The sequence below is a fragment of the Lagenorhynchus albirostris genome, chromosome 2, assembly GCF_949774975.1.
Source record: "Lagenorhynchus albirostris chromosome 2, mLagAlb1.1, whole genome shotgun sequence".
Lineage (NCBI taxonomy): Eukaryota > Metazoa > Chordata > Mammalia > Artiodactyla > Delphinidae > Lagenorhynchus > Lagenorhynchus albirostris.
This window is the reverse complement of record NC_083096.1, coordinates 83,698,739-83,716,494: the sequence shown is the minus strand read 5'-3', so window position 1 is coordinate 83,716,494 and position 17,756 is coordinate 83,698,739. Positions and strand designations below refer to the sequence as shown.

The 17,756-nt window shown below is 49.8% G+C and overlaps 1 protein-coding gene across 8 annotated transcripts in view; it reads right to left on the bottom strand.

Moving 5' to 3' along the window:
* The window catches only part of IGSF3 (immunoglobulin superfamily member 3), a 98,763-nt gene extending 89,354 nt beyond the window's left edge, over positions 1 to 9,409 (bottom strand). For 6 of the 8 annotated variants that reach the window (XM_060139240.1, XM_060139235.1, XM_060139236.1 and 3 more), the window contains exons 1-2: positions 9,304 to 9,409; positions 8,002 to 8,669 (exon numbers count right to left, since the gene is read on the bottom strand). In XM_060139240.1, the coding sequence (XP_059995223.1) occupies positions 8,002 to 8,044 (43 nt within the window). In that variant the 5' untranslated portion in view covers positions 8,045 to 8,669; positions 9,304 to 9,409. Of the gene's footprint in view, positions 1 to 8,001; positions 8,670 to 8,795; positions 8,928 to 9,082; positions 9,222 to 9,303 lie in introns of those variants that run through there. The other 2 variants (XM_060139238.1, XM_060139237.1) reach the window with 2 other exon arrangements.
* Between the last annotated feature and the right edge of the window lie 8,347 nt (positions 9,410 to 17,756).

Sequence of the window (17,756 nt, the reverse complement as noted above, 5' to 3'; positions counted from 1 at the left end):
GAAGGGGAGTTGATAAAGGGGGTCCCTGAGAAGGAGGTAGGCAGCCCATCTCATGACATGGCTCCGTTACCAGCATAACACAAGCAGGAGCCAGTGCCTAGCCGAGAGCAGAGAAGGTGTTCGCAGAGGCTGCCATGGAAAAGGAGCAGACCGTACGCCAGAGTAGCGGAAAATGGGTGTTACGAGCAAAAGCAGAAACAAATACATGAAAATAACACCAACTTAAGGCAATTCTGAACATACTCCACTATATCAAAGAATCATAATGGGGGACTTCCCTGGTGGCGCAGTGGTTAAGAGTCCGCCTGCCAAAGCAGGGGACGCGGGTTCGAGCCCTGGTCCAGGAGGATCCCACACGCCGCAGAGCAACTAAGCCCGTGCGCCACAACTACTGAGCCTGTGCTCTAGAGCCTGCGAGCCACAGCTACTGAAGCCTGCGCACCTAGAGCCCGAGCTCCGCAACAAGAGAAGCCACCACAACGAAAAGCCCACGTGCCACAACAAAGACCCAACGCAGCCAAAAATAAATAAATAAAATAAATAAATTTATATAAAAAAGAAAGAATCATAATGGGAAAGTACGCATAGCTGGTATCAGATTTCTTCCCTCTGTTTTAATAAAGGGAAGGTCTGGGGACCTGTAAGTTGATGGGAAGAGGTCCCACGAGAAGACTGGACACCAGTCTCTTTGAGTTCACAGTTTTGCTAGAATGTCTTTGCTCTGATGATGTTTTGATGGACACACAAAAGCTCTTCCTTCGGTACAGAAACAGGTCCCCTTCACTTCCACTCTGAACCCCCCACCTCCAGTAATGCCCCCTGCCCTCCCTGCCACTTCTCCCGCTGGTCTTCTAGGACACCTACCTACAGCTCTCTGGTATCTGCCATCTGTCTCTGATCCAAATACCTAGACCTCACACCAACCGACTGTTCCAGTTCTTCCCACCAGCACCTCTAAGGGCCCAGGCCCACTGACACTCGGGCTTCTCCACCCCTTTAGAAGTCTTCTCAAAACAGCCCCTTGTGCCCCGGTGTCCTCCACCCCACAATTCTGCCAGGACCTCACTCTCCTATTACTTAAATAAATGCCTAAAATTCCCGCCCATCCAGAAAGCCCTTCCAGACTGACCACTCGAGAGCTACTCCAGTCGCATCCCTCTCCTGGACAGAGCATTCCCTTCACTCCTCCTGCTAAGCTGAAAGCAAGACCAAACTTGCCTCGCCTCTCCTTCCCCAACAAGACAACTGTCCTTGGAGAACACGTGGTATATCACTGTCTCCTTGTCCACTTGCAAAGTGATTTACCACTTTTTTCACCCCAGGCTTTAGATTATCATCTCCTAGAGGGGAGGGACATGGTTGTGTTCCAGCAAAGCCTGGATCACCTGGATGAAGGGAAATAGGGTATTCGGGTGAACTTCATAGAGGGTTAATAGAGGGTTAGGCAGAACCTTTGTTTCAACTCTCATGATCATAAAACCTATTATAAAGCTTTTTAAGATACATCTGACCACTTCCCAGCCTGAGTAGAGTTAATATAATTTAATCTTTGATTCAGAATCTTGCAGTGCCCCCAGGCTCATGATTCTCTCCTGCTACTGTAATTACAGATGCGGAAGATGTAGAGACTGGGCTGATGGTGGCCTGGAAACCAATTTCTAGAATCAATCCTTGCTACTACATCTTGCGATTTTCACCTTCCTGAAAGTGGAGCTCAAAAGTAAAAACAAGGGCTTCCCTGGTGGCGTACTGGTTGGGAGTCCGCCTGCCGATGCAGGGGGTGCAGGCTCGTGCCCCAGTCCGGGAGGATCCCGCGTGCCGCGGGGCGGCTGGGCCCGTGGGCCGTGGCCGCTGAGCCTGCGCGTCCGGAGACTGTGCTCCGCGGCGGGAGAGGCCACAGTGGTGAGAGGCCCGCGTGCCGCAAAAAAAAAAAAAAGTAAAAACAAAATCCCACTTATCTGGGATGGGATTCTAGTTAAGGGAGGCCCATTGTCATGGTCTTTGTTAAGCGCCTGCCACTGTGGCCCACAATTAGTCACTTAATAAAGGGGTCTCGATGAGGGAATTTGGCAACATGTGATTTTCTACAAATATAAGCTTGGTTTTCATGCAACCATTCATTTCTTTGAAAAATCAGGGTCATTCACACACAGGTGTCCTAAATTTCCTTAAACTAAAATCCAACCCTTTACAAGGAATAGCTGTGCTCACATCAAAGCAGCAAAGAAACAGGTGTCCAATCACGGTGAATGAGGAACTCCCAAAGGAACCTACAAATACTAATCAAGGAGCCATAATTCAGGATGCACAAGGCCAGGGACCATGGGAGGCCAGGAAGTGGAGCCACTTCATCCAGTTCCCAGGCTAGGGCTCAGTGGAAGTGGTCTGCCTGGGCTCCAGGCAGACCCAGTCTAAGCCCAAATCCCAAACTCACTACAATGTGAACTAATTCTCTGTGTCCGGCATCATCCCACATGAACTGGTCCCTAAAACTACTGACAGTCATTTCTCCAATCCCTAAAGGGCCACTCTGCCACCACTATGACTGCTGACTCCTCTGCATTGGCAGGACTCTCATGGGAAGAGAATGCCCTCCCCATCCAAAGACTGCCCATTTCTGAAAGCCCAGCCCAAGTCCTCACGCATAGGTCTTTCCCAGTGACCTATGGGAAACAACAACCAGTGACCACATTGAACTTTACCTTGAACTTCCCGGGAGTCCATGGACAGATTTCAGGAGGTATGTGAACTTGAACAGGAAAAAAAATTACATCTTCATTTTCACGAACCTCTAAGTTAACTGTTCCTTAATTGTGAACGTAGGCAAGCATCATGGTAATGTTTCCAGGACCTGTGACTGTCACAATACAAATCATACATACTTTCATATCACATCACAGTGGATGCAGATACCTCAAAATACCATTTTCACCCTTCACTACAGCAAAATTACGTAATTGTTAGATCTGCTGGTAGATCTTGTTATTAATGTGTTATTAAAGCAGCACATTGCTGTATCATAATGTTAAATATTTTGATGGCAGCATTTCAATATAATCGATGTTCTCTGTTATCCTAAGTTTTTATTTATGCATTTGAGAATGTTATCCTAAGAAGGGGTCCATAGGCTTCACCAGGCTGCCAGAAGGATCCACGGCACAAAAAAGGTTAAGAACCCCTGGTCAGTGGAGTCAAAGCACGAGCTCTATAGCCAGACAACCTGGATTCAAACCCAGGCCCTGCCAATTTCTAGCTCTTTCCCTTTGAGCACAATGATTTGAACTCCCTGAGCCTTGAATTTCCTCATCTTGATCGAGGGAGTCAATATAGAAACAACACCTACCTTGTGAAACCATTCATTCATCAAAAATTTAACTGAATACCTACTTGGTGCCGGGCACAAGGCTGAGTTCTGGGGCTACAGTAATGAACTGGACAGAGATGGTCCCTAAGCACTTTATACGGAAGATCATGCTCTATAAAGTGTTCGGCTGTGATTGGCACACAAGCATTCTATAAACACTACAGTACCACTGTTAAAACCACAATATTGAGCATTCAATTGTATGCTGATTTGCGTTGCTTCCCAGGGAACAAGTGTTGGTTCATCTAGCTCACGCCTTCCCAAAAAGGCTTCCTGGAGGCCCGGGGCGGGGCCACATACTCAGAGGGGCAACTTGTTAGATGCAAGAACACAGGATTTGAACCAAATGGTCCTGATTTCAAAACCCTGTTCTGCCACTTCCTAGCTTTGTAACTGTGCCAGAGACCAAGAGCTGTGTCCCCCCAAATTCTGTCCTCTCCTTCCCCTACAATAATAGAGCCCCAGTTTTGGCTGGATACTTAGAATTAAGGATGACACTTCCCAGCCTCCGTTGCAGCAAAGTACGGTCATGTGATCAAGTTCTAACCAATGGGGATATAAGCAGAAGCAATGTGTGCACGAGGGCATGCCCTTCACCAACCCTTTTCCTCCTTCGTAATGGTTGGGACTAGCACAGCCATCTTGGACCATGAGATGACCTTGGGAATAGAGGCATGCACTTGGAACAAGACAGAAAGGACCTGGATCCCCACCCCTGTGGAGCACCATTTCAAACCATTTCAGGCAAGTTCCTTAACCTCCCTGGACCTCAATATCCCCATCTACGAAAGAATGATAATAGAAGGTGTCTAGCTGGCAAGACTGTTTGAGGATTTAATGAGATAGGACTTGCTTCACAGTAAGGGCTAGAGTTAGGAGAGGTGGTAGTACTGTTATTCTCTTGCTGCAATGACAAATGGAGGGGATTGGGACATCTTAACACAGCCCTGGGTGCCCAGGGGTGGCTCAATGATTCACACAGTTGAAAGGCATCTTAGCAAGCCTAGTCCTGACAAGAATTCCCTTCTCTGGCACCCCTGTCAAATGGTCCCCAGAAAAGGGAAGGGCACTGCCTCTGGGACAACTGTGGGGACAGTGGTGTTTGTTCATCCGTAAATCACGATCTTCATCCTCTTCCTTCCAAACCCTTCCCCCGACTACCCCAGGCCACCTCACTGCTCTCCACTTCCTCCTCCTTCTCCTCTGCCTTTGATCACCCAGTCCTGCCTCTGAGCTCACTCCCCCCAGAACATCAAAGTCACTTTCAATCTCTTTTGGAAGCACCCTCTGGCCTCTCCCCTAAGAAGCCTTCCCTAACTAACTGGGAAGGTCGTGATCGCTTCCTCAGTCCCAACCTATTCAAACAAGAGGCTTTTCAAACTCTACGAACGAATTTCTCTCCCACTGGAGAAGAACACAGATGACCATCTGACATCTACAAGTTCTCTGTGTTGAGCCAGGGATGTCCCCATCACTTACGTTTTTCATTGCTAACACTTTCAAAGCTATTTCATCTTGTTTGCCACATCAGCACTGGTCTGGAAGGCCTAACTCCTCATGGTTACGCAAAATCGAAATCTGCCTTATGTGCCTACAGCTTATATTCAACTTCCCTGATTATTCCCTTCCTGCTCTTGCAGACACAAGTGCTATTGTCTCCCCCACAGTGCTGTCACCTTCCCATGTCCCTGTCACTCACACAGGCTGCTCCCTGCCCCGGGCCTAGGCACAGACACAACCACCCTCTTCTCTCCTCATTCCCCCTTTCACACTCAAGCCACGTCCACACCAGCCCCTGTTCTCTACTCATCTTCTGCCCCTCCGGCTCCATCCATTCTCAGTAGCGGAGACTCTACTATCCTCTTGGCTCAACCAAGCCCATGCTTAAGATGGCTTTCGAACTGGAATAAGGGTGGCCATGGCAGCCGATGGTTGCCTAGTTGGGTGGGGCACCCAGAGCTGCAACAGGACGAAACAAGACACGGTGGTCGAGAGGGCAGGAATCGGTACCCAAGCAGGCAGAAAAGGAGGAACCTGACCCAAGTCCTAGACATCGGTAACGGAAGGGAGCGGAAAGCACGGGTCTGATGATGTCGAGGGAGTCACAAGCATCTCAGATCTACCCTGTACGCCCCTCACATACTGTCACAGGCTTTTCTCAAATTGCCACTTCTGGAGGCTGGCAGCACCTGTATCAGTCTCACTTTGCAGAGCACTTAAACTGGTCCTACTTTTTACATACAAAATTTTATTCCAAGCGTGTGACCCACCCGGACACAAAACCTTGAGTCTCTGCTATTTTCAATTCATATTACACATTAATTTTCATTACACAGCCAGAATGCTGACACATGAATCCGATCACACCAGATCACAAGCAAGAAATAAGACCCCAACCTGGGTTCTGCTCCCTCCACAAAGACCTTCTAGTCTCCAAGGTTAACAAAGTAGTAGCGAGGCCCCCTCCCTGCCATGCTGCCAGCCATCGAGTGGTAAGAAAGGGTGAGATTTCACCAGTGGGGATCAAAAACCCAGACATGTCCAGAGTTCTAAACCTCCCCACTCTCACCCAGGTGTGCTCTTCGGCCGCTGTTCCCCTCTGACACCACCCTGACACTCATTTTCCTCCATGGCACCTGTTTATACTTGAGGCTGGGAGTGGAGGAAAGATACTAGTGCCCAGTGCCAGGGCTCCACTCCAGGGTGGCCCAGAGGGTGAACAGAAGGGGAAGCAGCCAGCAGCCTTACATTTCTGGAGCAGCCAGGAGAAACAAAAGGCACAAATGTCACATTGCCTTGTTTGCCCATTGGTGATTCCTTCTCCTGCCCTGGGCCCCACCCTTCCACTCAGCCCTCTTTCCCGCCTTAGCCACACCATCAACCCCACGCCCAAGCCTCCCGGAGGGCTCGCCTGTTAGTCCTCTTGTATCCACATGAATCGCTAATTACTGATTTAAACCCACACACTAAGTGAATGACAAATACCAATACAATACTTAGGACTGGCGAATGGAGAGCTACCTGTCTTCTTGACTCTGCCTGAGCATACAGGAGACACAGAGACACTGTATCCTGACCCACACCTGAGCAGAAGACTGACTAAACTTGCCGCCAGACTGGGTGTCCCTGTGAGCGCTGAGGAGGGGAGGGCAGGGCTGGCAGTGATGAACTCACACACCGGTTCTCCAACTCAGCTCCACACTGGAATTGTCTACGAGAGCTAAGACTCATGCCTGGGTCACCTTCCCAGAGAACCTGGTTTAATTGGTCTGGGGCCGCTGCCTGGACATCGGGATTTTTTTAAAGCTCCCCCAGTGATTCTAACATGCTCCCACGTTTGAGAACCACTGATGGCTCATACTTACGTGCTCCCGACATTTTTCAAAGCAGTCAAGACCTTCAGGACACCTTATAGCCTTTAACTGTCAAGATAGCCCTTGGCGGTACACCCCATTTTACTGTGATTCAGACGTCAATCATAGTCAGGCTGAGATCTGAACTCAGGTTCTCCACCGCAAAGTCCACTCCTTTTCCACTCTTCTGTGAACTCTTCTTGCAAGGGTGTAGACAACACATGAAAGCAATCTCCACTGCCACTAGGTCACAAGTAAGTCCCATAAATGCAAGACACCTCGATGTGGAGATGCAAACACCACAAGCAGCAGTGATAACCTCTTCTGAATGCAGGGGACTGAGCTGAACCCAGAGGGCAGCAGGGTGTGCTCACGTGCGAGGTCTAAGGCAATGGAGGGAGAGGATGCATCAGATCCCGGGCAGGGAGCTTATCCTAGACCCAAGACGTGTCCTGAGATACCACACTTAAGAGTAAGACAGCATTCAGTGGCATGGAAAGCACTGTTGAATGGGAGAATGTCGGGCAAAGGGGGGACTCTTCAATGGGAGGGAATCTTAAGAGAGGTGTCAAGGGTTCACCTCTCAGGCCCCAGTTTCTCCATCCCCATCTAACCATCCTAACCTTCTGTGGGGTCACAAAACCCAATCCTAGCACAGCCCCTACCAGGCACCACTCCTCCAGTCTCTCTTCCCCCCAGAACTACAATCTGAGCTTCTTTGGTGAGGGGACATATGACTAGACCCTCAAACATTTTTAGTCTACTGATCACTTAGGTAGGGCAAAGCATCCCTTCAACCCCTATTCCACCCATGCTTACTTCCCCCTCAAAAAAACCAAAAAACAAACAAAAAAACCCACCATCGTTATCGCCAAACCAACTTTCCTGAGAGTGGGAATAACGCTGCCACTTCGGATCGGATTAGGAATTGATGTGGACTGACACAGACATGAAGCCGCTGAAGCACCATGTTTATAAAAGACAAGAAACCAATCCACGATCCACATGGAGTCCCTAAAGCGTCGACATAGATGGGGGACCCCACGGCGGGGCCCGGGACAGACACTTACGGACAGCAAATGTTCCTTCTTAAAGACAACAAACGATGGGCCACCTTTCCTCCTGGGTCAGAAATGGGGCTCTATTCCAACCTGTGACACACACCGCTGCCTCCCGGGGTCCCCCAAAGCCGAGTGTTGATGGGAAAGAACCACAAGGAATTACAGGAACCAAGAGCAGGTGAAACTTTCACATCGATCGCGCTGCTAAGCAGTAGCCACTTACCCAGCACAGCCAGACAGCTCAGCACTGGGAGAAAGCACTTCATGTCGGCAGCTGAGAGGAGACACAACACAGGGCGCTTCCTCTTCTCCCAGCACTTAATCTCTCATTTCTGGCAATCCACTTAGAGCTCCAGAAGACAGTTTTGGAAAGAGAACTTAACTCAGGGAATGAGAACAGGTTAAAGAGCTCAGCAGGAGGGAGTGGGGGAGGGGCGGCGGGTGGCAAGTCTTAAACTCCCCTAGGCTAAAGGAAGGGTCCAAAACAATTCGGACGGCGCTGGAGGCTCGTGCCACATCCTGTGCCTTGTGGTTTCCACTGTAATGGTAGATTGCGGTGGATTAATCCTCAAGGAAAAGGAAAGAAAGAGTCTGAGAAAATCCTTTCATCCACTGATTATACAGAAATGTCCTTGGCTTCGCAGTGAAGGTGTCTGTAATCTCCCTCATTCGGATTCCCCAAAGGGAACGGGGCAGGTTTTGTCAAAACCTTTGACAGCCAAATCGCCCTGGTCGGCATCGACTGCTCTGGGTTTCTTCATCAAAAAGTCCGTCTCCACGCATGATGGTGGATCACGGGGCTACCACCTGCCCCAGACCTGCCCGCAACACACGAAGCAAGTTGGCGTTCGTTCGGCAGCCCTGAAGCGGTCCCACAATGCCAGCAGCTCTCTAAAACAAACACAACAGAGATTTATCAAAGGCAAGCACGGCCGCCGCAAAAGCGAGAGGGGCTGAGCGCCAAGCTGGTCCGGGCACCTGGTCCTGGACCAGGACGGTCAACCTTTGCAGTCTGACCTTGGCCAAGTCGCCACCTTAGCCTCCACTTCAGTTTCCCCGCACAGAGCCGAGCAATTGTGGGAAGCCCGATTGTTCCTGCAATACTTTCACCAAATGCTTCACTCCTGGGAATTCCTTCCGCCTCCCACCGAGCCCCGGCGCCGCGGGTAGCCCCACCCTCCGCGGGGGCAAATCGGGAAGAGGCTCCGAGGTGGGGCCGCCACTCCCCGTTCCACCCCCGGCCCTCGCCCCAACGTGGGAGCTGTGCGCGCGCCGCGTCCCAGGTGGCCCCGCTATTGTTTTACCTCTCCGGGTGTTTATTTTTCGCTGATTGGAAAGAAAAGAGAAGGAGGGAGAAGGGAGCCCGGGGCTCCGCTTTCGCTGCCAGGGGAGGGGTCTCAGGCCGACCCCCCGAGCGGAGCCGCAGCCGGGCCCACCGCCGCCCCTCCCACCGCCCTCCCCCCGGGCTCCGGCTCCCCTAGCTGCCGCCCTCCCCGCGCCGCGCGCGCGGTCGCCGGATACCGACCTCGCCGCCGGCCCTCTCCCTTCGCGCGTCGGTCCGTCGGTCCGTCTGTCCCGGCGCACGCCTCTAGGGACGCGCCACCTCCTCTCTCTGCTCCGGCAGCGGCACCGGCGGCCGCGCTCCGGCCCCTCCCCAGTCCCCGCCCCCTCCACCCGGCCCGTTGCACCCGGGCCAGCCGAGCGCGGGGCGAGGGCGGTGGCCTCGGCTAGAGGCACCGCCCCCGGGCCCGCCCCTTCCCCCCAACCCCGGGGGCCGGGCGGCCGCGCTGGGGGCCGGGCGGGGGCTCAGGGTGCGGCTGGTGGAGCCCCGCCCGCACCTGCGGGTAGCAAGGGCCAACCGAGGACCTGGGCGCAGCTGGCGTGGGGGCCGGGCAGCGCCGAAAGTTAATCAGGGGGCTCACACGCAGACTAGCCGGCCGCGGGCTGGATGCACAGGCCCTTCCCAAAGCCCAGCAAAGGACCCCTGAGCCTGGAAGAGGGCGGACCGAGAGCGCGTCCCCTCTCTGGGAAACAAAAACAAAGCCCTCTGCAGGAGCCTTGAATCTGTTCATATAGTAGAACCCCACATTGCACTTCACTCTAAGACAGAATTTCCTAGACGTTGAGACTGAATTGGACTCTGGAAACAGTCTGGCTTCTAACCCCGGCTCTTCCACTTCCCTGCTGCAGACTTTGGTCGAGTTACTCAATAGCCCTGTGCCTCAGTTTACCCACCTGTTATATGAGGAAATGGCCTATGCTTAATAGGGATATATGAGATGTCCATGGCGCACTTGTAAAACACTTAGGATGGTGCCTGCTACATCTTAAGCACTCAGTAAATGCAAGCTATAATTATTTTATGAGGAACACTCGTATCCAAGCAAGTGCATTTTCATTCATTCAATACTTGTCTAACACACGCATGTACTGAGCAAGCACAGACCCGAGGTAACCAAGGTAGAATAGGACAGTCCTGCCCTCCTGGAGCTTGCAGTCTAGTAAGGAAACCATAAAACAGGTATGGCAGGAAAAGAACAGTGTTGAGGAAGCACATGCAAGGCCTCTGACTCTGTGTTGTGGGGTCAGGGCATGAGGAGGAGGGGGGGTTGATCAGATCAGGCCAGGTGCCGGGAAGGCTTCTCAGAGGAAATGAAAACTAGGTAGAATCCAAAAGAGCAGAAGGAGGCACCAGGGGGAGAGAGAGGAGGAAGGGGAGGACTCACAGGCCCTGGAGTCAGTATCCTTGAAGGCCCGGAGCGGAGAGAGAGAGTGGCCCAGGTAGGGGATCAGAGATCTCTGCTGGGCCCAAATTAGTCTGTAAGAAAGAAGTGGCAAGAAACGAGCAGAGAAGAAACCAGGTGTCAGAACCTGAAGGGCTTTGTATGATGTGTTAAGGGGTGTGGACTTTAGCCCAGAGCCATAGCAAAGCCCCTGCAGATTTTGAGTAAGGCAGTATTGTTATCAGAAGTACATTCTAGAAAGCCCACTCTGGCCTAGGTGTGGAGGATGGATGGGAGGGGAGTTCTACAGGAGGCTCGACATCTGCAGACGAGAGATGATGGTGACCAGGACCACAGAAGTAGCAACAGGGAGGGAGAGGAATGAGCAGGTCAGGAGCTAGGCTCTGTGGAGTGCCAGGTTGAGGGTGAGGCATGGAACAGAAAAACCAGTGCAACCTCAGCCACTGAGATCACAGTACATAGGATCAGATCGGATGTATTGAGCTTGAGATGCTCAAGAGGCATGCAAATGAAGATGTCCAAAATGTAATTGGGGTGGGGGGTAAGGGTAGAGCGGAAGTCAGAAAGGTGCTATGGCTTTGTAAGGTATTTTCCACCCCATTGGACAGTGTGATGGTGACAGTATTTAGTGAAGAAATAGTCTGATAATTCACTGATACCCAGAAAAAAAAAATGTTAATTACCCCCTCCCCTCACCAGGGTGCAGGGCAATGAAGGTCATGCTATGGGGATGCAAAAATAACTAAGGGGTCTTATTTGCCCTCACCCCTCTCTCTTGGCTATAAATTTCTTGTGGGCAGGATCTGCCCTTTAATTATCATTTACCCCAAACAGCGCTTGACATTGTGATCTGCATACAATAATTACACTATTAATACTTCGACCAAATTGAATCAAATTAAATATTTATCACATCTGCCAAGTGTTGTATTGAAAATCTCTTCTTGTGTTTAATATTACCTCTTTCCCCCAAGACAACCCTGACTCCGGCATCTCTCACTTCTCCTTATCTGCTAGACCCCTTCCTTTATTTATTGAGCGTCTATTATGTGCCAAGAAAACTCTCTGCTCTCACTCGTGGTGCTTACATTCTCGCGGGAAACACAGACAATGAGACAAAGAGATATATGGCATAATGTGACATATTCTGAGGAAAACTGGGATGAGGGAATATGCACGTATGTGTGTGGGGTTAGGAGGAAGATTCTGCTCTAAGTAGGCGGTCAGGGAAGGTCTCACAAAGGCAGTGACATCTGAGCTGAGATCAAATTAGAAGGAGTGAGTGAGCCCCGGATATTTCTAGAGGAAGAGCATTCCAAGCTTAAGGAAGAGCAAGCACAAAGCCCCTTAACATGCTCTGATAATAGAAGGTGTGTTAGTGTGCCTGAAACGGCATAGGAGGAAAGGAGAAGGAGAAATATGATCAGGGAAGTCGCAAAGGCAAAATCCTGTAGGACTTTGCAGGCTTGGGGGCAGTCTGGTGTGGGGGGGACTACAGTGTTGGGAGATAGGAGTGGAAGAGGCACACTGAAAAGGCGACAGAGGATAGTGGCTCAGACTAGGGTGGTAGAGATACAGGTTGTGAGAAATGGGTGGCGTCTGGAAGCATTTTAAAAGTAGATTCGATGGAATTTTCTGGAGAACTGGATATGGAAGGGGCGAGAAAGAGGAGAGTCGAGGATTCTTCCAGAAGATCCACATCAGACTGCAATGGAGCTCTCAGCCCCACCAGGCTGCCCAACCCCTTCTCCAAGACCACGCTTCCCAAGCATGCAATCCCCAGTCCTCTGCCCAGGCCACTTCCTGCATCTTTGAACCCTGTACTCAATTATCCCTTCTCAGTTCTTTCCTTCTCAACCCACCCCACCTCCTACCACCTAGACCCCTGGCATCCGTCTGGATGATCTGTCAACCCTGGACTTCCATCACCACCCCAGATCCGTTATGGCTGGTTCCCAGCCTAGTATCTTTCCTATTTCCACATTGATATTCAAAGAGCTGTGCTGTCAGGCGGGGAGAGTAAAGTACAATTAAAAGGATGCCTCTGCCCTTCGGACAGAGGAGCAAGTACATGAAGTAAGTGCTGAACAGTGGCCCTTTCAGGAGATCATCCACAGGCCGAGAGAGACTCAAGTCACAAGGGAGGGGGAAGCACCCAAGGAGAAGAGGGGACAGGAGTCCCCAGTCAGCAAATGCCTGGTGCCCAGGCTAAACATTAGCAACTTGCTTCAAAACATCTTACGCTGGAATGTTGACGCCTCTCCTGGACTGGTCTGGAATCGGGTGGATAGTTTGAGTGTTTTGGAAAACTCAATCTTCTCCCTCGGGGAGTCAAACGAAGAAGCCTACAGAAGCACAGCTCCAGCAAAGCGCCGCACTCGAAAGCAAAGATCCAATATTGCCTGATTTTCCTACTTTTCAGGAAAAGCAGTAGATCCAGAATTCACTGAATTCTTCCTAATTTTATTTGTTGGAAGCTAGTGTTTAAAAATGAACACTCTTGGGAAACAACAGCACAGAATTTCTTTGTGGATAAATATGGCCATGTGGTTCTATCTGTTTTGACGTCTCCAGGCCTGTTGTGGCTGCAATTGAAAGACTAATATAAAACCACAAGTGACAGAAAGTTCTATTTTTTAAAAAAGGAAAAAAAGGAAGGGGGCATTAACCTCATTCTTTGTTGTCAGCTGAAAGAAAGTGGAGGGCAAGGCATTTTGCCTAAAGATAGCCTGACACTGCGTGCTCACAAGCACTGATGTTAATTGCTCCTAATGCATCTTGAAATACTGGGTGGAAATAACAATGCCTTCACTAAACAGCCAAGTCAGAGCTCAAAGTGCCACTAAACAATCTTCCTGGTAGAAGCTTCCTTCTTGGTGATTACCCTCCTGTGCGGGCGAGGATCCCCAGAGCTGAAGACTAGGAATTGCTTACTCAGGATACCGTCTGTCTTTAAAAAATATAGAGTTGACTCTTATATGTTGAGATGGCGTGGTGAAGGGGTAGGCCCCTTAAGCTTTCCCCACAGGTGGGTGCTCAGAACCCAAGGGGTGTCATCTAGCGTTAGAGAAGGGTCTGGACTTGCACCCACCCGCACATGGAACTCTGAAGGCTGGTTCATCTGGGATGAAAAGTAAGATTCATTCAGTGAACATTCTCCTTCCTCCACAAAACCCCACAGCTGTGCTCGCTTATTCTCCGGCTGACAGAGAACAGTGGACCTGGAGAAGGGTGCCTGGGTTTGTATGATCTGCACTTACTGACACTCAACTCTGGTCAAGTTACTTCACCTCCTTCACCCTAGGTTTCTGGTTTGTAAAAAGGGATTGCAATAGCAAGGAGCTTGTGAGGATTAAACGAGCTGATATGTAGAAAGAGCTTAGCAAAATGCCTGGTACTTAGTTCTCAGTGCTCATTAGCTATTCTCTTCACTGATTATAAACCTCACACAGTCCAAGGAGCCGGGAACCAGGAGCCAGAAATTCAAGCTTTCAGTCCAGGCTCTGCTGCCTACGCTGTCTTTTGACCTCTCTGGACCCAAGTTTCGTCTTCTGTAAAATGGGGTTGGTCAGATGAGTCAGAAGGTCCCAAACTGCTGTGCTTGAATTACTCCAGAAGCATTAAAATCCAGATTCCCAAGCCCCATCCCAGAAGATTCAGTCTCCAAGCATCGGTGTGAGACTGGACTAAATGAGTTCTAAGGGCTCTTCCAGCTCAAAATTTTATGACGGATCTTTCCATCATAAATGGATCCAACTCCTCTATCCAAGTCCATTTCTGATTTTGATTGGGAGGACCCTCAACTACAATAGCATGTCACGAAGATCAAAAGAATTAGAAGAACCCATCATTTCCACCACTATTCCATTCTAAACTTAGTCCTGACCGTGTCAAGAGGCTCACCATCCTTCCCACCCCAAGCCTTGAGCATCTCATTGCTCTTCATTCCTCCTTTCCAAAATCTCAGCAAGTCCTAATTTTTTTGTTTGTTTGTTTAAACCCAACAACAGCCTTAGATGGGCTTCTTACACCCAACTCTGGCTCACCACCTGTGCTCTTCTCTCTCTGCATTCTCTCCCTTTGCTAAAGAATGGAAATAACCCAGAGCCTCTGGGTAGGCAAGGATTTTGAGCTCAGGCTGAACACTGTGGCACTTGTCATGTTGGAGTGATTCCTGTGAGTTAGATTGGCTGACCCCAATATCTCTCTCACTCTCTCAGTGTCCCAGGGCAGCCGGGCTGGCGGCCAGGGCTGGCTGCCACTTTCAACCATGCTGTTGCCCAGGTGGAGGACTCTTAAGAATTTGGCTTGGCCTCTCTTGTAAAAAAAAAGAACATTAGTTTGATCATAGAGCCTCCGTCCTCCTACAGGGGAAGGTGTGTCACCATAGACCTAAGATTCTAAGGATTAAGCAACCATGAGCTTAGAGCGGAAAAGAGCCTTCTGGATGTGGAGGTGCTCTTTCTGAGACATCTGTTACCCCACTGATCACCCAGCCTGTCTGGCCTGGTCTGGCTGGCATGTTGCCTGTTCCTATAAAAGAGTACAAAGACATTGGCCAACCTCACCCAAATATATATGGGCCCGGCTGACAGTTTCCAAAAGTTCACTTTGAAGTTAATTATTTGGAACTCAGAACACAATTCCCCATAAGAGTAAGATAATAAATGGTGATTATATTTCCAGGCTGACATACAAGTCTATTTAACCCTTTACATGCTTAAAATACTACATATTTAAGAGGAAAAGAGCAGTCAGCCAGCAATACAGTTGAAACACCAGTGATTAAGTAATACTGAAAAATAACATTGGGACAGGATTGTTTTTTTAATGTAGCAAATATTTAGTTAACATAAAGCACTGTTCTATGCCCTGAAGTGCTGGAGAAAGCAGGCATGCTTCCTATCCTCGTAGAAGTTGCACTGTGTTGATTCTTCTGTTCATTGTCTGTCTTTTCCTGAGAATGCAAGCTCCCTGTGGGCCAGAATCTGGTCAGCCTTGTCCTCTAGTGTATGCCAATGCCTAGCAAAATGCCTGGCGCAAAGAATGTGCTCAGTAAATAAATATTTGTGGACTTGGCTTCACGTCATCTGGATGCGACAGGAGACCTGGAGCCTAGAACTTCCATGAAAGGGGTTGCAGACTGCAAGCGGCACCAGGCACCTTCTAGAAGCAAATGAAAATCCTTTCAGGAGGGAGATCCTATTATGATTCTACAAAGAAATTTCCAGCATGTAATCATGTATAACCAGGAAATAAGACAGTATGAGTGAGAACCAGTAGAAACTGCAGAAAACTAAAACAGGCCCACACATCCTTAAGATATCGGAGTTATCTGACACAGCCAATAGAATAACTATGCCTACTAAAATTCAAACTGGAAAATTTTGTCAGAGACCTGGATGCTGTAGAAAGATCTAGAGGAAGAGTATTCCAGGCTGAGAGGAAAACATGTGCAAAGGCCCTGAGACACATTTGAGGGAGAGAAAGTCAGTGTGGCAGAAGCAGAGTGAGCGGGAGAGAGAGAGAGTGGTGGAAGGTGAGTTCAGGAAACAAGGCAAAGTCAGATCATGTGAGGAGGGGAATTTGGGTTTTATTCCATGTGTCAAGGCAAACCATTGGATGGCTTACAGCATTAAAGTGACATGACTTACTTTACTTTTTTAAAAGGCCAATCGGGCTGTTGTATAGGAAATAGGCTACAGGGACGCAAAAGTAGAAGCAAGAAGACGAATTAGTAGATCATTGCAAGGTCCAGGTGGGAGATGATGGAGGCTTAGACTAGGGTGGTGGTGATGGAGGTGGTGAGAAGTGAATTCAGGATATACTTTGAAGGGAGAGCTGACAGCTCTTCCTGATGGATAGGACATGGGGTATGGGAAAAAGGCCAGAATAGCTCACCGCCCCTGTGTACTCTATGACCCCGTTCTCCCCCAGCCGCCACATGGTCTCTACTTCTCTCTCAGTAGACAGCTTCCTAATGGTAATTTTCAGCCCAGTCCTTTTTTCTGAGATTTACCCCTATGGAGGAAACCACCTTTTGAGACCTTAGACTCAACATGCCCAAAACTTAGCTTGTCATTTTTCCCTCTAAACTTTTTTTTTTGTTTTTTGCGGTACGCGGGCCTCCCACTGTTGTGGCCTCTCCCGTTGCGGAGCACAGGCTCCGGACGCACAGGCCCAGCGGCCACGGCTCACAGGCCCAGCTGCTCCGCGGCATGTGGGATCCTCCCAGACCGGGGCACGAACCCATGTCCCCTGCATCGGCAGGCGGACTCTCAACCACTGCATCACCAGGGAAGCCCTAAACTATTTTTTTTCTCCTCAATTTCCTATCTCAGTTAATGATACCACTTTTCACTGGACAAGTCAGAACCTTGGGACTAATTTTAGACTTCTCACTTTCCAGGTCCAAGTGGTAACAGGGACTGGCGACTCTACCTCCTTCCTTAACATCTTTCAAAGCTGTGTGCTCCTTTCTGTTTTCATGGCTTCTGCCCTTGCTCAGGCTTCATCACCCCTTTCTAGACTCTTGTCATGGTTTCCCACCTGGTCTCACTCCCAGCCCATGCATCCTTCTAAAGTACACATCTTTCTAAAGTGCAGGTGGAACCCTTCTGGAGCTTCCAATTGCTTACAGAAGATTCAAACCCATTAGCATGGGTTACTGGCCTCTCCTCCAATAGCCCCATCCCCACGCCCGCCCTGGAGCCATTTCCAACTTCTCTATGCCCTTGATGCTTCCCACTATGATATGATCTGGTCTCACCCAGTTACCTGTGGCTTCCTGGATGCGCCTTTATATATGCCGTCATCTGCCAGGTATGCCCTTTCTCCTCCCACTACCATCAAACGCTCACCCTTCTAGTAGGAACAGTTGAAGCATCAGCTTCTCTATGAAGCAGACTTCCTCCGCTCTCCTTGCTTGCCTCCTCCCAGCACTGAGTTCATCATCTAGGAAAGCTCTGTGTAGACCTCTAGGCTAGCGCTTTTCCACTGATTAAGGTTATGTGTTTACTTGTGTATTTTGTCTAACGAGTTTCTCAAGGTCAGAGACTGTCTGATAGAACTGTGTCTTCCCCTCTCTTCATTGAGCCTGGCACCTAGCCGGCACTCAACTAAAGCTCTAGTGGCTAGGTGAAGGAGTGGTTATGCGAATACCCCAGACTGTATCCTCAAGCCCACAGAGTGGACCCCCAGCCCCTGAGCTCCAGGAAGCCACGGCAGCCAGGGG